The sequence below is a fragment of the Periplaneta americana genome, chromosome 16, assembly GCF_040183065.1.
Source record: "Periplaneta americana isolate PAMFEO1 chromosome 16, P.americana_PAMFEO1_priV1, whole genome shotgun sequence".
NCBI lineage: Eukaryota > Metazoa > Arthropoda > Insecta > Blattodea > Blattidae > Periplaneta > Periplaneta americana.
The window spans coordinates 151,011,643-151,031,773 of record NC_091132.1 but is presented as its reverse complement, the minus strand read 5'-3'; the positions used below and the strand labels follow the sequence as shown (position 1 = coordinate 151,031,773).

At 35.9% G+C, this 20,131-nt stretch overlaps 2 protein-coding genes across 3 annotated transcripts in view; both read right to left on the bottom strand.

Moving 5' to 3' along the window:
* LOC138691332 (zinc finger protein ZFP2-like) overlaps positions 1–20,131 on the bottom strand; it is a 229,103-nt gene that overhangs the window by 72,129 nt on the left and 136,843 nt on the right. The gene's annotated exons all lie outside the window — the stretch shown is intronic.
* The window catches only part of LOC138691330 (uncharacterized), a 32,092-nt gene that overhangs the window by 4,160 nt on the left and 7,801 nt on the right, over positions 1–20,131 (bottom strand). For both annotated transcript variants that reach the window (XR_011329842.1, XM_069813211.1), the window contains exons 3-4: positions 6,200–6,337; positions 3,725–3,795 (exon numbers count right to left, since the gene is read on the bottom strand). Coding sequence is in view for 1 of the 2 variants with exons in the window: in XM_069813211.1 (XP_069669312.1) it covers positions 3,725–3,795; positions 6,200–6,337 (209 nt within the window). In the remaining variant the exon portion in view is untranslated. The remainder of the gene's footprint in view (positions 1–3,724; positions 3,796–6,199; positions 6,338–20,131) is intronic.

Below are 20,131 nucleotides of genomic sequence, written 5' to 3'. Positions count from 1 at the left end.
ATTTGGTATAAAAGTCTGGATGTGTGTAGATACAAATAAATATCATACTCATAACATGCAAGTATACACTGGAGGGAAACCGCATGACTTTCCAGAGAACAGACAAGAACCTAGCAATGAGAACTATCAAAGATGTTCTATTAGCTCGCTAGGGTTCAGGACGAAGGGTGACAAAGACAACTTTTTCACAAGCTGTAATTTGACAGAGGAACTTTTAGCTTAAAACCTTGCGCACACTGCAAGAAATAAAATTTTGATATTCCCAACCTTTCACATTAGGGAGATGAAGAGAACTTTTTTCCTGTCTTTTTGTGTCATGATGTTTTGACTGACATTCTATAATGAAAGACAATAAAAGACTGTATTATGTTACTGTCATCATAGCTTCATGACAAGTCTCGTTCAAAGGAGAACAACAATTTCAAGTCACAAATAATACTCGACTATAAAAATATCAACTGTGGATACTGTGGAAAAGATGGCTAGAGCATACACAACTTCTGAGGTGGTCTGTGCGACTGTGCTGCAATGTAAATGACGTCAGTTGTGTGAACAGTTCAAGATTCCTGAGTATAAAATAAAGCAAAATTATCATAGGTGCCTATTCCTGCTTCAACTAAGTGACCAGCTGGTTCGTCCCTGCATCACCTAGAGATCTACAACTGCAGCACTGAGAAAGCCAGAGAGTGTTTGTATGGAAGCACTTGGTACACACACACTCCATAGAATGAACCCTGCGTTAGCCACTGTATCGGCTGGATATGGAAGGGAAAGTGGACACTGCCACATGTGCCCAAGTTTGCCAGACAGGAAACTGACCTCAATCTTCAAATGATATTAAGACATATGGGTTGTATGCGGAGACGAAGAGAAAGGTGGAAAATAGGAAAGACTGGAGAATACTGGGTTTGCAAAGACAGATCTCCCCTTGAGCAGAACACCATCAATGAATTAACGATTTGGAGTGTTGGCTCGATGAATACAGTATATGTTTGGTTCAGTGTCAGTTATGGGCTTCCCCTTGTTACTTCACTCGAGCACTTGACTAGAGTTGATCTGTTCCTTACTCTATTAGTGATGCTGTCTAAGGAATGTGGCATTCCAAATTTTATAGAAATTCGAGTCTGAAGTATATGCAGATAGAAAATAAAGAGGCTAGACAAATTAATGAAACCACTAAGAATAACAATAGCTACAGTATAGCACAATAAAGAATCATACTGTAGGTCACTCTTCATTTCGCATTACAGGATGTAAGCTTCAAGGCAAAAAGAGTGGACCGACTCTTGGTCATTAGAAATTTTAAGTTCTACAGCGCAATTCACACGAGTAAAAGAACTCCATTTATGAAGTAATTGGTGTTCTGTTCGTTCACTGTAAGTCGTCCTTCTACAATGTATTCAACCTTACAAGGTGTATGTGGTGTAGGGATAAGAGGTCCGCTCTTCGTACCATGAGTTGTGATTTGGCTTCCCATTAGCGTAAAATTATTCTTTATTCGAGTTTCAATTAATTTATATGAAATGTTAAATGGCGTTTGTAAATAAACTTTGCTATGCTTGTTTTGTAATATATATTAGTGCCCAACCCTGTAGACTATTAATAAATGGGAACAGGCCTTTACAAACAAAATTAGTATTTGTTTCACTTCCTAGAGGAATGAGAAACACACCAAATATAAACAAACAAAAACAAATTTAGCCTATAATAAAAAAAGTCTAAGTATTTAATAATAATTCCATTCTTTTTGTATGTGGTCTAGAACTACTATCAAGAGTGCTACCTACAAACACTTGAACAAAATTGGAATTATTTCTTCACCATTTTGTCCAGTGTGCAGTCTTTAGGAAAAAGTATATCAGAATCATTTACAGTGATGTCCAGCCCTTTCCTCTAAACCAACGTCGTTATCCCATTCTCTCACGTGCTGATCTTCAATTTCGTTCATTCCAGCACAGCACACGTTCAAACACTACCTCCCCTGATATACCTCTCCTACCTGCAGTCTTATGCTAGATGTCATAGGGATGTACAAGTTTAATACAGTGCATCACTCGACCTCATGCTAAAGAGTAAAGAGCATTGAAGGCATCATCACAATACCCTCAATTACTTCAATTTTTACTTTTTATTTTAAATAATAATATAAGAATTCGTTATACGAATAATATCAATGTTCGACAGTAGGTGTAACCAGTTTTTCCCTTCCATGAAAATTAACAAATCTAATCTAAGGAGTCGACTAACAGACAATAATTTATGTTCAGTTTTAAGAACTGCACCTGCTAACATAATATTACCGATATAGAGAATATTATATCTAAAAACAAATGGTAAACAAGATGTGTGTCTGGCAGGTTCTTCATGTGAGAAGAATGAACGCTTGTGATATATGAAAATGTGTTTCAATATTATAAGTACACATTGGAATTGCAACGAATAATTAATTAAATAAAAGCTTAGGAAATAACTATCTTATATTTTTGTTCAGTTTGTGCATGTATTTACGTACCAGTATATGGTTATTTCTTCCAATGTTACATGATAATATAATTCAAGTACAATATATACTATTTTCGCCTAGAAGAAAATTCTGTATTATTTAACGAGAAGTAGTGTTAATTTATAAGGAAATAGCCATTAAATCATAATTATATATCATAAATATTTCCAACTTTAAATAATGTTTATGTCTTACTTGTTTGTCTTTTGTAGAATTTTTCTAAATTTCTAATACGTTTTTTACTCATTATTATTGTGCACAGAGCATCTCAGGTACTAATCATATAAATTGTCTCATTTATATGATTGTGATTTCACTACAACTACAATATCTTACTTACAGGAACACTTTGTACATCGGTGCCTGAGAGTTGAGTAGTCATACAGTTATATGCAGTCTTTTACAGAGAAGCACATGGCTATCCCGTAACTTAAAAATCATAAGTTAACATGATGCTTTCATGACACCACTGCTGTGTACACTATATCTGTGAGAAATATTGGAGAATAAGAGAGATAATGGCTTTATTGCTAAGAACTCTGCAGTAATAACGTCACCAACAAGTTTCTTGTGTGAGTGGGACAGTAGGGCTAGGTCTATGCAGTGGAAGGGGAAACAGTGGTCAAACAGAAAGAAATCAGAATCTGGTGGAACACTGTTTAGAACCATTGTATATATTATTGTAGTTGTAATTCCAGTGATGTGAAAGATTGATGTCGTTAATTACATTAGAATGCATGAACTAACGGATGGACGGACGAACAAACAAACAAACAAATAAATAAATGAATAATTAAATACAATAGGGAAATTAATGTTACATAATGACTTCCTAAACGAGGTGAGCGGTTCGTAGAAAAAATCTTGGAAGAGACTCAAAATGGTAGTTCATTAATTTCTAGGGAATTACAAAAACGTCAATTATAAAGAAACTGTTGAAATTATCTTAAAGCTTTCAAGACCCTAGGATGCAATATAAGTGTATGCATGTCCATCTAGATTATTTCCTTGAGAATCCAGGTCCTTTCATTGAAGAATATAAAGAAAAATTTGAACAGTACTTATGAAAACCAGTTATCAAGAGAAGTGGAGTGTGAATATAACTGATTATTGCAGGATGACTCAGGCAGATAGTTCTTCTGAAGCTGATTCTGAAGTCAAGAAAACGGTCAGTTCAAACATAATGAACTCTCTACGTGAAGAGTAGTACACAACACTCACCTTTCAGCGTAAGACTCGTCCTCTGCCGTCACTTCCACCCCTGGCTCCTCATTGAAGTCACTCTGCTCATCCTATGAATACAGAGCAAATAAAACAAAAAGATAGTTCAATTTATGTGAATAAAAGCGCATCGATTTCAGTTGCCACACAACTGCATTTAAGTCTTAATAGGCGTAGTAGAATCTTAGATAATAAAAGACAATTCTTGTGACATACATTCCACAGGGCACATCTTTTTCTTGTAGAACAGCTTTTTTTAACCTTTTTCAACATGTGGCACACAATAAGTGCACCAGTAATTTAAAATGTTATGGCACACTCATATAATGTTGTTACCAACCAAGAGGGGAATTTCGAGGGTTTTACGAGGAAATGAGTACAATATTTTTTGTATGTTATTTTACGACACTTTATCACATCTTAGGTTATTTACCGTCTGAATGAGAAGGTGATAATGCCGGTGAAATGAGTTCAGAGTCCAGCACTGAAAGTTAACCAGCATTTGCTCATATAGAGTTAGGGAAAACCACGGAAAAATCTCAACCAGGAAACGTGCCCCGACTGGGAATCGGGAATCTAACCCAGGCCACCTAACCGTTATTGCACAAGTGTGGATAAATGAGTATAATATAAAATACACTTAAATGAGGTATATGTATATGCATTAATATATTAATTATATTTTCAATTTTATAAGAATTATTTATGAGTCAACATACCAGGAAATTATAATATGATGAATGGTGAAAAGGCATATGGTGCAAAAGATGTTGAGAAGAGAAATAAAATACCTACATATTATTCAATATAGAAATAACACAATTTTTGTATTTTTATTTAATCTCTATGATAGAAAAGCAAAATTGAATGACAGAAAATTATTATAATGCAATATCAGCGTGATAATTAACTTGTTATTTAGGAAATTTGAAAACATACAATATCATTATATGTGTTTCTAAGGCATTTAATGCACGAAACATTTTCTTTCATAAAGCCAAGAAAATTACGATATTTTTAAAGATTGGCACGATATTTTAATTTTATTGATCTGGCTACCCTAGATGTGCGTCAGTCATTCTCTTCTCTGCTGCTCGCACACCTACACTGTGTTTACTGAAGGCTGAGTTAAGCCATATTCGGTATTTTTCCGCACACCAGCAGATCTTTCGAGTGTGCCATGGCAAACTGGAGGAAAATTATTGCTCTAGAATAACTATTTAACTATTGTATAAGAGCAGAAATTATCTATGAATGAATAATTCAATTTCAAGTGACGAACTTGGTGGTTTTTGTAAATGATTTATTTTATGACACTTTATCAACTGCAATGGTTATCTAATGTCTTAGTGAAATGAAGGTCATAAAACCAGCGAAATGAATCAAAGGTCCATCACCGAAAGTTACTAAGCATTTGTCCTAAATGGTATAAGAAATAACCCCAGAAAAAACTTCAAAAAGGAAACTCGTCCTCACCAATATCTGGACATCGGTGCACCAATTTTACGGTCATACATGTTAATCATAATACCACATCTTATGACAAAAATTCGCACAATTCCCCTTTTTATAACATTATCTAAACTATGTCATTGTATGGCTTCAAATTTTTAAATTACGAGGTATATACAGGTCTGGTTCAGAAAATTCGTTCAACCATTTAGTGATCTTGATAACTTTCCAGACAATTTTAAGTAAGCTGGTGTTTACTAATAAGAAGTAAATGAAACTTCAAAATCATTGTTTATTTCTAGTCATTTTAAAATTGGTAAATAGATGTTTCTAATTTTGCGTTTGTCTACGTGTATTAAAATTAAATGTACTTCAATGACACAATAAGTGTGAATAAAATAAACAATAGTTCCATGCATGCTGTACTTGCACGTAGGTATCAGAACATATTGCAGAATTTAGATCTTATTATGGAATTCACTCAAAAATCAGCTACATATTTATCTTTAAAGTTAATAAATATATTTTAACTACGGGTAAGACAATGTTCTACAAAGGATATATTGCAAAAACGTAAATATTTAAAAACAAGAGGTGATAAACAGATGAAGCCAGGAGGTAATGTTTGTAGATAAGTCTACAGCAAAATCAACTATTTGGAAACGGTAAAAAGTATTAAGAATTTTAGTCAAAGACACAGAGAAGACAAAAAGAAGTCATGCCCTTAAGAACAACATTTTTTCAAAGCCATTGTGGGAATGTGTTGCTTCGCAACAATGAAGAGCAAGCGTAACAAGCAATTTCCCTTTCGTATTTAAAACGTAAACTGTGATAAAATTCCAACACTACTTCTCTGCAACATGACATCACATGTAATAAAAAATAGTGGTAAGTTCTTTGCATCTATCATAGAGTAAAAGGCACTACAAGTACTGAGGTACAAGAGGTAGTGCCCGTTACAATCAAAATGCAAGATAAACACTGGAAGAAGAACACACAGTGCATTCCTTGTGCTCCACTCACCTCAGGTTCACGTTTCACCACAGGGAATGAAATTGACACCGGATCTTCCTCAAATTTTATCTCAGATATGAGATCATGGCTCTGGTCCTCATATTCCTCCTTTATACCAATCACAAGCTGATCCACAAGATTCCGTTCCTACAGTACAAACAGATATCTTACATGAACAATTTATTACAGGGTGTTAGAAGACGATTTCTATTGTTATCAGCTGCTCTCTATTTGTTGATATGCCTCAGCCTGATCACAACCCACAGCAGGTCCTTTACACTATGGCGAATAAGGTCAGGATTCATATGAAACTGTATATTATCTATGCAAAAATATTATTGAAGTACTGTTTTAATAAATTAAGAGATTTTGCTTGATTATTTAATGACGGTGCAACAACTACTAGATTAGTTAGCGTCGATGGAATTGGGATAGAGAGATGGTATTTGGCAACATGAGGCCGAGGACTCGATACAGATTACGTAACATTCACATTATGGTTCGGGAAAACCTCGGAAAAACCCAACCAGAGAATCAGCCCAAGTATGAAACGAACCCCCGCCTGAGCGCAACTCCGGATCGGCAGGCAAGCAAATTAGCCAACTGAGCCACGTCAGTGGCTTCAATGTAATCCTCGAACAGAAACACAGGATAAAATAACTAATAATAATAATAATAATTTATTTAATCTGGCAAAGCTAAGGCCAGAAAGCCTTTTTTTTTTTCGCCCAGCCAGATTGTAATTCTAACTGAATACAACTGGCTTACATAGTTTTTTACTTGATTATTTAACGACACTGTATCAACTATGAGGTTAATTAGCGTCGATGAGATTGGTGACAGCGAGATGGTATTTGGTGAGACGAGGCCGAGGATTCGCCACTGATTACCTGGCATTCACCATGCGGTTGGGGAAAGCCTCGGAAAAACCCCAACCAGGTAACCAGCCCAAGTGGGGAACGAACCCGCGTCCGAGCGCAACTTCAGACCGGCGCAGGCAAGAGCCTTAACCGAATGCCGAAAGAGCTCCGCCAATAGCTGCTTACATAGTTATTACATAAACATTTAGATCGTAAAAGAGCATGAAAGTGAATAATAAACGTAAAAGTAAATAATGTAAGTGAGATAAGTAATGTTCGTGAGACAATAATAAACATGGGTAAGAAATAATAATTCATGTATTGTGGGTCCCTATCACCACGGCATGGCGCGTCCTCAGGTTGCGGATAGAGGAGACGGCCTCCAGATATGGAGGGTAGCTGCGAATATATTGAATAAGCAGTCGTGGACAGCCGATAAGGGGTGGTCCTCCAGCTTGGGGGTTGGGCGAAGGGCTAACAACCCATCACCGTAAAAAACAGCTTGTTACGTATCCCTATAATAAGCCTCGGAATAGGACTGATTCTCTGGCACGACCACAGCAAAGGAATAAGGATTTGAGATTTGGCACTTGGAACGTAACTAGTCTTTATAGAACAGGAGGGGTAACATTAGTAGCAAAAGAACTAGCTAGATATAGAATAGACTTCGTAGGAGTACAAGAGGTTAGGTTAGATGGGAATGGCATATCACAAATAGGAGATTACTTGTTGTATTATGGGGAAGGAAACAATAATCACCAATTAGGAAAGAATAAAATCAGCAGTAAAAAAGGTCGAATTTATCAGTGACAGGTTATCATATTTAGTACTTAAGGGTAGATGGTGCGACATCATAGTTATAAATGCTCACGCCCCTACAGAAGAGAAAGACGACCATGTAAAGAATAGCTTCTATGAGGAATTGGAACATACTTTTGATCAGTTCCCTAGATATCACATGAAAATTTTATTGGGGGATTTCAATGCTAAAGTAGGACGGGAGGATATTTTTAGACCAACTATTGGAAAAGAGAGCCTACACGCAATTAGTAGTGACAATGGAGTTAGATTAGTCAACTTTGCCACATCGAAAAATTTAATTGTCAAAAGTACAACATTCCCCCATAAGGATATACATAAATATACTTGGACTTCTCCAGATGGATTGACACACAACCAAATAGATCACATCTTGATAGATAAACGGAGACATACTAGTATATTAGATATTCGAACTTTCAGGGGTGCAAACTGTAATTCTGACCATTATTTGGTGATTGGAGAATTAAGAGAAAGATTATCAGTAGCCAAGCGAATAGAGCAACAAGTTAATATTACTAAATTCAATATTTTGAAATTAAAGGACGAGGAAGCTAAGCAAAATTATCAGGTCGAAATTTCGAATAGGTTTGCCACTTTAGAAAGTTCCGACGAAGTTGAGAAAGAATTAGATGTTAATAGCGTGTGGGAAAATATCAGAGATAGTATCAAAATTGCAGCTGAGCAGAGCATAGGTTATTATGAAACTAAGAAAAAGAAACCGTGGTTTGATAAAGATTGTTGCATGGTAGTAGAAAGAAGGAAACAGGCAAAATTGAAATTCTTACAGGATCCAGTTGAGGAGAAGAGAGATAATTATTTCAATGAAAGATGGGAAGCAAGTCGTACACTTAGGAATAAAAAGAGAGGTTACTTGAAGGAAAAACTGAATGAGGTAGAAACAAATAGTAAGAATAAAAACATTCGAGATTTATATAAGGGTATAAAGGAATTTAAGAACGGATATCAGCCAAGGGTCAACGTGATCAAGGATGAGAATGGTGACTTGCTTGCAGACTCTCCATCAATCCTAAACAGATGGAAAAACTATTTTGCGCAACTACTAAATGTACATAGGCCAAATAGAAATGATCGGGACGGAATTGAAATACAAACTGCTGAGCCATTTATACCCGAACCCACGCTTTCAGAAGTCGAAATTGCGATAGAAAATCTGAAAAAGTACAAGTCTCCAGGTATCGATCAAATTCCAGCAGAATTAATACAAGAGGGTGGGAGTGCATTATATAGCGAAATTTATAAACTTGTACTTGCTATTTGGGAAAAGGAAATTGTACCAGAACAATGGAAGGAGTCCATAATTGTACCTATTTTTAAAAAGGGGGACAAAACCAACTGTGGTAACTTTCGAGGAATATCACTTTTGTTGACGTCGTACAAAATTTTGTCCAATATTCTTTTGAGAAGATTAACTCCGTACGTAGATGAAATTATTGGGGATCATCAGTGCGGTTTTCGGCGTAATAGATCGACTATTGATCAGATTTTTTGTATTCGACAGATAATGGAGAAAAAATGGGAGTATAAGGGTACAGTACATCAGTTATTCATAGATTTCAAAAAGGCTTATGACTCGGTTAAGAGGGAAGTATTATATGATATTCTTATTGAATTTGGTATTCCCAAGAAACTAGTTCGATTAATTAAAATGTGTCTCAGTGAAACATACAGCACAGTCCGTATAGGTCAGTTTCTATCTGATGCTTTTCCAATTCACTGCGGGCTAAAGCAGGGAGATGCACTATCACCTTTACTTTTTAACTTCGCTCTAGAATATGCCATTAGGAAAGTTCAGGATAACAGGCAGGGTTTGGAATTGAACGGGTTAAATCAGCTTCTTGTCTATGCGGATGACGTGAATATGTTAGGAGAAAATACACAAACGATTAGGGAAAACACGGAAATTTTACTTGAAGCAAGTAGAGCGATCGGTTTGGAAGTAAATCCCGAAAAGACAAAGTATATGATTATGTCTCGTGACCAGAATATTGTACGAAATGGAAATATAAAAATTGGAGATTTATCCTTCGAAGAGGTGGAAAAATTCAAATATCTTGGAGCAACAGTAACAAATATAAATGATACTCGGGAGGAAATTAAACGCAGAATAAATATGGGAAATGCGTGTTATTATTCGGTTGAGAAGCTCTTATCATCCAGTCTGCTGTCCAAAAATCTGAAAGTTAGAATTTATAAAACAGTTATATTACCGGTTCTTCTGTATGGTTGTGAAACTTGGACTCTCACTCTGAGAGAGGAACATAGGTTCAGGGTGTTTGAGAATAAGGTGCTAAGGAAAATATTTGGGGCTAAGCGGGATGAAGTTACAGGAGAATGGAGAAAGTTACACAACACAGAACTGCACGCATTGTATTCTTCACCTGACATAATTAGGAACATAAAATCGAGACGTTTGAGATGGGCAGGGCATGTAGCACGTATGGGCGAATCCAGAAATGCATATAGAGTGTTAGTTGGGAGACCTGAGGGAAAAAGACCTTTAGGGAGGCCGAGACGTAGATGGGAGGATAATATTAAAATGGATTTGAGGGAGGTGGGGTATGATGATAGAGACTGGATTAATCTTGCACAGGATAGGGACCGCTGGCGGGCTTATGTGAGGGCGGCAATGAATCTTCGGGTTCCTTAAAAGCCATTTGTAAGTAAGTAAGTAAGAAATAATAATGATGATAATAATAATAATAATAATAATAATAATAATAATAATAATAATAATAATAATGAGATAATTTAAATATTTATGCTGTTTTATATATATCATCATTAAAGATTTAGAAACTTGTAACAGCTATATTTGTTAACGAGGTATGTTTGAAAAATATTTCCTTAATCTATTTTTAAATTGGTTTGATGTCTGACAGTCTCTGACATTACTCGCTAGGGAATTCTAAAGTCCAGGAAGAGCCACAGTGAATGAAGATGAATATGAGGATGTTTGGTGGGAGGGAAAGGGTAATATTGAGGAATGCTATGATCGTGTGTCTAGATAATGGTGGGTGGATATTATACCTATTTTTAAGTTTTGAACATGATTTAAAATTGCAGTGGTTGTATTCTGATTCCATATAACCAGTACCGTAACACGGGAAGAGTCCGATCAATATTTTGAGTTTTGTAAGCATTAGCCATATAAGGTTACAACCTAGTGAAGCGTCGATATAATTTTTTAATTATCTATTTTGCAGAATAATCTCTACTGAATGTAAATATCTACCATTGTTTTCCAGTTCATACTGTTTGAAGTATTTTCTTGATTGGTGTCGCCTCACTAGGCAGGGTGAATCCGATCACACATTACTTCTTCATTTGAAATAGGAAACAAACAACTCAATGAGTGAAAACGATCACTAATTGTAGTTTTAAAGAAGTATCTAAAGAATGTTTTAATATTTATGGCAAATATAATAGTATTGAAGAATGTATTTTATTTTTTATTTTAGTAGGTTATTTTACGACGCTTTATCTACAACTTAGGTTATTTAGCTTCTGAATGAGATGAAGGTGATAATGCCGGTGAAATGAGTCGGGGGTCCAGCACCGAAAGTTACCCATCACTTGCTCATATTGGGTTGAAGGAAAACCCCGGAAAAAACCTCAACCAAGTAACTTGCCCCGACCGGGAATCGAACCCGGGCCACCTGGTTTCGCGGCCAGACGCGCTAACCGTTACTCCACAGATGTGGACTAAAGAATGTATATTTCCCACGTCGCAAGATATATTGCACTGCCTTTGGAGCTATCTGCCCTACTTTTACTTCAATGGCAAGCTGTACAAAAAATGTATCACCATCTCTCACATTTTTTTCAAAGAAAGTTCTTGTCACACAAATCATCTTCAATTTTTCTATCTACTCTGACAATGAAATTATTTATTATTTCCTTAGGCTTGTTACACACTTGAAGATAATTCGATAGCAAGAAATGTGTAACGATAAAAATCGAAGACTGACAACATGGATTCAAACGGACGTCCAGAAACTGGAAGAGATTCTCGTTCGATTCGAAAACCTCGAGCGAGTTCCTCGCTGCAATTGGTAGCTCAGTGAAATTTCTTGACACATTTATCAAAGATGTTTCACATTTATTCTATTTATGACTGAATGTAGAAAAACATTAAGTAATAACACAGGTAACGGTGAATGTATTTTATCGTTTTTATTGACAATGAGAAAAGATGACTGATAATAACTGCAGTGCACTCTTCAGACATCCTTACAGGAGCTGTCTAAATGGTTCTCTGACTGGAGATTACTACTCAACATCACCAAGACAGAAGCTAAAATCTTCTCTTTAAGGCCTATTCATAATCCACCTCCTTTGGTTCTTCTAAATGAACAAGTTACATGGCTCTCTAGTCACGAAGCTGTCAAATATTTGGGAATATTATTAGACACGAAACTTACATGGAATGCCCATATAACTCGCATTGTTACACTAACCTCTTCTAGAATTCGAAAATTATACCCTTTGGTTAATAGACGTTCACAAACTGGATTGGACTGTTCAATGCTACTCTACACCTCGCTTGTACGATCTCTTTTAACTTATGCAGCGCCAGTGTGGGGGACTGCAAATAAGACACACATGCATCGCCTACAAGTTCTCCAGACCAAGTTCCTGCGTACTGCAACAAATGCCCCCTGGTTTGTAAGAAATCAACAACTGCATCAAGAATTGGGAATTCTTCCACTAGAACAGTACATCCATTCAATGTCAAAATCTTTCTTCAACAAACTTCCTGGTGTTCCTGGAGCTGTGACATATAACATTGGAGCAAGATCTTGTCAGCCATCTCGACTTAAAAGGAAACTCCCTCAAGACATCCTTCTTAGTGATACTGACGACTCTTCATAATTTAACACAGAAACTCATCATATTTTTGTTCACATAATTCACAAAAATGTTCAATTAATTAATTGAAATTAATTAGAGGAGCCTTTAGAGCCAACCTCAGCATGATATTCTGCATATGATATTCCATAATTTAACAGTGGTCTGTATAGCAAGTTTGCTGGTCGACCAATATTAAACATTAAAATAAATAAATAAATAAATAAAAATAACTGCAGTGAGAAACTTATCGAACTTGTGCGATGCCACCAGTAAGCCTATTTACATGACACAGGTATGAAAACTATAAAAACACAAAACTTTAAGCAGAAGTCTGTAGACAAATATCAGATGATCTGAAAATAATATTTGATGAGCTTTAATAATATTAATTACAACATTTGACATTGTATCTAGGCCTATATGTCTTAACAGTTCATATAATTTTAATCAGAATACAGCAAAGAATCTCTTATCACATGATAAAATACAAAAAACTGAGGTCTATTGAATATAAAATATAGCCTAAATCTAGCATCATCCAAGTCCGAAATCAGTGATGGAACTCGACTTAATCTTCGTGAGATAAAATGTGATGTCTTATCCAGATTTTTCTGGGTTCATTTTTAGGCCCACATTTTCCTTTCGTTAACAAGATATGTACATATAACTCCATTGCATATCATCTGAAGATTTAGATTCAACTAGTGGCGTTCGTACATCATTTGTAAAGTACGACAATATACCACAGTCTACTATATACAGTCACGAAGCACAATACATAGAGAATATATAGATAGTTGCTAACCACTAGGATCGCTGCTATCGCCACATTACAGACAATGAGAAATAATAGCAGCACAGTCTATTGTTCCTAGTACTCTCATCACCTCAAGCTTCGTGACTGTGAATATACTTCAACACATAACCTGTATTTCCCTGAAAGAATGGTTACCAAAATCAGAAAAATAATCCCTAAATGAAGGCAGTGCAGAGATGATCATAGGGACAACTCGCTATAGTGTGTGGAGAAGGGCTCCTTGCCTCTTTCTCGCTACACATTTCTCCCTAGCGACATGTCTTCAAGTGTGTAACAGGCCTTAGTGGGGACCATTATAATAGCGAAATTATTTTCAGATACCATTCAGTGTCGTGTAACAGACACAATATTCGGCTCAACTGCAGTATTTGTCCCGCTATGCTGTAACATCTGAAGGAGTGCCAACATATTTCTAGCGCTTTTTGCGCTACCAACCTTAACTCATCTGCCTTCACTGTAACGAAAATTGTTACTTATGCCAATCTTCCTCTCGATAAAAACCTAATGCAGGTCGAGCAGAGAGTACAAGACGCGCAAAGAGTGTAAAATACTGCTGTCTTATTACAAAGATTGTATTTGTAGTAGGAACTGTTCGTCTATGGAACCGCCAACATAGGAACCAATTAAGGCCCAATTCGAGCCCCGAAAATATTTAATTCATCATTATAGGTATAAAAAATTACAGAAAAGTCCAAAAACATGTACACGCAATGCTCCACTTCCGCGAAATTACAGTCTGTAGTTTGGATTCAGTGACGGCATTATATCCTGGGTTTGAGCCCCGAAAATTTATAATTCTTTATTAGAGACATAAAAAATTGCAGGAAAAATCTAAAACTTGTATAGACAATGCACATCTTCCGCCAAATTACAGTCTCTTGTTTGGACAAAGTGACGGCAATATTTCCTGAGTTCGAATACCGAAAGTGTAGGCTATAACTGTTTATTAGAGGCATAAAAATTTCCAGGAAAAATCTAAATACTTGTATACACACTGCTCGACTTCCGCCGAATTACAGACTGTAGTTTGGACCCGGTGACGGCATTATTTCCTGGGTTTGAGCCCCGTAAACTTATAATTCTTCATTAGAGACATGAAAATTGCAGGAAAAATTTAAAACTTGTATACATAATGTACATCCTCCGCCAAATTACAGGCTGTAGTTTGAACCCAATGCCGGTATTATTCTCTGAGTTCGAGCCTCGAAAATTTATAATTTTTTATTAAAGGAATAAAAAATTTCAGAAAAAACTAAAAACTTGTATACACAATGCAAATCTTCCGCCACATTACAGTCTGTAGTTTTAACCCAATGACGGGTCCTGAGTTCGAGTCCTGAAAGTGTATAATTGCTTATTGTAGGAATAAAGAATTGCAGGAAAAATCTAAACTTGTATACATAATGAACCCCCTCCGTTAAATATCGGACTGTAGTTTGAACCTAGTGAGCGTGTTATCTCCTTAATTCGAGCCCCTTTAAATTAAAATTCATTAATGTGGGTATGAAGGATTTGCTGGAAAATCTAAATCTAAAAAAACCTTACATATTGAACCCCTTCCACTAAATTTCAGTCATCACTGTCTTCTCAGTCATTGTTTTATTCTCAGTCTTCTCTTTCCTTCATGAACTGAACTTTGAGACGAGACAGAGTGGACAGAGGGAAGGCAAAGGGCAGAGAAGGCACAAAAATGACAGAATGAACTGAGTGTACAGAGAGTGGACTGTGAGTAGGCCTACAGAGAGTGGAATGAAAGGACAGGCAGTGGACTGAGAGGACAGAGAGTAGACTGAGAGAATAGATGAAGCACTGTGGGGCTAGCGAAGGAACTAAAAGAATAGAGAGGGACCAGAGAGTGAACTGAGAGAAGAGAGAGTGGACAGAGAGGATAGAGTTGACTGAGAGAACAGGAAGTGTACTGAGAGCACAGAGTGTGGACTCAGAGGACAGAGTGAAGACAGAGAGTGGACTGAGATGACAGAGAATGGACTGAGAAGACAAAGAGTGGACTGATAGGACAGAGAGTAGACTGAGGTGACAGAGAGTAGACTGAGAGAACAGGGAGGAGACAGAGTGTGGATCGAGAGGACAGAGAGTAGTCTGAGAGGACAGAGAGTACAGAATATGGACTCAGGTGACAGAGAGTAGACTGAGAGGACAGAGTGGGGTGAAAAACTGAGAGTGGATCGAGTGTACAGAGAGTGAACTGAGAGGATAGAGAAAAGACTGAGAGTGAACTGGGGAAACTGCGAGTCAGAATTCTTTCCTCTCAGTCCTCTCTGTGCTCACTCACTGTAATTTCAGTAATCCCTCTTTGATATCGGTCCACTCTGTTTCCTTTCCCTGTTCTACTACCTCAGTCCTCTCTCTCTCTCTCTCTCCTCTCAGTCCAATCTGCGTCTTCTCAGTTCACTCTTTTTCTCCTCAGCCCATTCCATCCTCTCAGTTTTCTTTGTATCACTTTCCCTCCTTTCAATCCACACAATGTACTCTCAATTCACTCTCTGTAATCTCTGCCCCTTCTCTGTCCTCTCAGTCCACTCTCTGTTCTCTCAATATACTCAACATTCTCTGTGTCCACTCTCTTTTCTCTCAGTCTACTCTCTGTACTCTCAGTTCACTCTCTGTACTTTCAGTTCACTCTCTGTACTCTGAGATCATTCTCTGTCCTCTCAGTCCACTCTCTGTACTCTAATTCCAGTCTCTGTTCTCTCAGTTCTTGCAAAAGTTTCTACAGCTATAGGACATTTGTCACAGCGTTATATCAACATGCCAACAACACCTAAAGGAACGGCAAGGGTTAAGCACGGATTTTATACGATTTCGCGTTTTCCTAACTGTATAAGTGCAATTGACTGAACACATGTGAAAATACAATCACCAGGTGGAGGAGATACAGAAATCGCAAGGAATTTTTTTCAATTAATATGCAAACTGTCTGATTCTTCCTTGTCGATTCGATTCGAGACATTGTGGCTAGGTGGCCAGGCTCATCTGATGACTCACATATTTTTAATTCTTCAAGAATTAAGAGGCGATTTGAAGATGGAGAATTTGGTGCACTCATTCTAGTTGGAGATAGTGGATATGCTGTACAAAATTATCTCATTACACCACTGACAATTACACACACGCCAGAGGAACAACTTTTTCAGGAGGCCACCATAAGGACTAGAAGTCCAGTAGAGAGGAGCTATGAGGTGTAGAAAAGAAGATTTCCTGTTTTAGCTACTGGAATCAGACTAAAATTGGACAGAATTCAAAGTGTAATTGTGGCAACAGCTATTTTACACAACATAGCTTGCAATGAGAATGAAAATATACCTCCTGTTACTGATGACCAGTTGGGTGCCATTAACGCTGTGCATAACTTCCCTCAAGCAGCTAACAACCACCCAAATGTAGCAGAAAATAATGTCAGGCGAAACCATCTTATCCATCAGTACTTCCATGATTTGTTGGTGAACCAGTGAAGGAAGACATTAAATTAACATAAAATAAGTTTCATTCACTGCAATAAATGTAACATTGTTTATTATTCATGTTAAACTTGCATAGTTTCAAAAGTATATAATAACTTTACTTCACTGGAAATGAAGCATTACCAGCACCTTATCCAACAGTACGTTCATGATTAAAATTTGTTTGTGAATCAGTGAAACAAAGAGATGAAATTAACACAAAGTAAGTTTCATTCACTGTAGTACATGTAACATTGTTTATTATTCATGTTAAACTTGGATATTTTCAAAAGTATAATAACTTTACTTCACTGAAATTAAGCAGTACCCTGTACCGGTAACTTACACCATAAATTATTAAGCCTAAAATTGTTATTTTTTTTAAATCTGACATATTATTATCTTGTGTGGTGTAGCTTTAGATGCAACACAACTGCCATAATATAGAATCTAATGATGACATGACTTAACTGTAACTGTGTTGTATAAAATATTACTACTGATATACAAATATTTTAACACATTATAGTGTAGTCACAATTTATGTAAAAATCCCACTTTATTTTAATTACGCAGTGATGTTACAAGTTGAAATATATCTGCATTTGTATCAAAATTATATTAATGTCGGATTTCAATGAAAGAACGTAAATAATTACTTGAAATATGCAGTGTGTTTATTTTATAACATATAAGAAATTAGCTGGAGGGAATATACTGTATATTTCATATTATGTTCATATCTATTAAAATAATTAGAAATGAAACTAACAATTGATTTATGAACATTTTGATGTCATGTTATAATTAGGCTTAGCCTACTGTTTTTTTCTTATGTATTATTACTATATTATAAATAAGCCATATATAAATTAAGTGATAGGTGATAACATGCAATAAATTTCGTTTTTCAATTGGAATTAAGTTAAACTACCTACTGATTAACTTGTTATTCAATTATTTAAGAAGCTACATAAATTTAAATATCTTCTGTTTTAAGTAGCATGATAACCTGATGTGATATGTTGAATATGGTATTATTAATTCAGTGAATGATATAAGCCGAATGACATTATGAAAATGTCGAAATGACATCATAACATATTACGACCACTACAAACCACTACAAAACTGAAGTTATCAGTATATAAGTTACCTAATGTAATTTAATATGTTAGATTAAATTTTTTAATTTAAATAAAAAAGAACATATAGACTTGAACAAAATAAACACCATAACTACTTCAAAATCTTGTGATTTCAGTTAGCTGTTTGTTTTATGGTCCAATTCCCTATTCCTAACATCAAGTTCAAGAATTCTTCTTTTCATCTCAAGATCAAACTCCTTATTTTTTTAATATGAAGTTCTGTGAGTTTCATCTTCACTGTATGTTCTTCTTTCATATATGTTACCGGTACTTTAAATTCATACTCCATCCTTTGGAACTGAATTTGATCCTCTGTTGCTTGTTTTTGTAACTGCAGAGCTTGTTTTTCTTGCCATAATGCCATAAGTTTCTTTCCTGTCAATGAACTGTCTAGTGATGGTCTTTTCTTCTTTACTAGGAGTGAAGTGGAAGTAGGTTTCCTCAGGTCCCTTATACTGAATTGACTGCTACATGGAATGGCTTCTACTTCATTAATTTCTATATTATTCTGAGATACTATTGGTATATATCTTCAATTACCTGATCAGTGGAATTTGAATCGTCACCTGCGACAAATGCTTGGGATTCAGAACCTACAGACTTGTACAGATTCACAGATGAAAAGGGAATTACATTGGAATTTTGAATTGATTGGATTTGAGGAGGAAACTGTGCTTTTCCAATGTTTGCAGATGGATGCTCCACAGATGCAAGTAGTGATGACTTGCCAGGACAGTCTGAGTCACATACAGATGGTAGCCCCTCAAGTTGTATTGTGCCAATAATCTCTTTTATTTTAATATAAGTTATTATTAAGTTCGGTTGATTTGGACCTCCAACTGCACCTGATGTGTATTTTTTTTCTTCGGAAAATCTCCTTTTACAGGTCTTTTTGAGGTTTTCATACTTCCCCTTTAATATCTTCCAATCTCTTACCGGTACTACAGTTCCACTAATCTCATTGAAACTTTCTGCTAGCTCTTGCCAAGCTTTTTCTTTGTCTTTTAAAGGTACACTATCGGTTTTCTTACACTCTAATATATCTTTCTTTGTACTAACTAAAGAGAGCAGTAAATCAATTTCTACTGGACTAAAATTCTTACTTTTTTCCCTGAATTCTCCATGTCTAAACACAGAACCTTACAGTGTACGTTAATCAGCTTATGATAATCTGATCAAAATTCATAATGGACGATGAAGCAATCACACAGTGCAACCAACCGTTTACTGAAATAAAAATAATACAAGAAGATGACACCTATTATGAATATTTAGGCCCCGGGTTTAGGTCACTGGAAAACTGGACAGAGCAAATGTTGGCACCCTAACCTCTTTCTTTAACTTTATCCCTTCTATTACCAAACAAAAACGTGAAACAATAATTGTGCCAATTCACCAACCAAAAAGCTGTTTTTATTACATTATTTATAAATATTCATTTTTATTGATCATGTATTTAACAATTATTTCAACATCCTACCTTAAAATACTTTCTCTTGCTCCCTTGCTCTGAGTATTTTCCCATTCTAGCCAATTATAAACTAGGGCTGTGAATATTACATAAATAGATAAGGTCACATACTAAAATGTTAAAAATAAAAGCTATTTCCCTTAGAATTATCAAGATCCTGGGTATATCAGGTAGGCCTAATTTAGTGGGTTACCGAGCACGTTAAAAAACTGGAAGTTATCTTCTTGAAATTAATTAAGATCATGATTTTCGGAGGGAAAGGAATAAACTAAAGGAAATTAATTTTTATATTAAAATGGATCCACACATGCCACCAGATAATGAACATTAACACAAGACACCTTATATTTGTTGATCTTGCCTATCAGAGAAAAGTGGAATCGAGAACGCTTTCCAATAAATTCAAGAAAACAGCTGATTAAATGCTATACAACACTTCACATGGGTATAAATGATTTATTTATTTGTGAAACTAGTAGATGCATTCCTT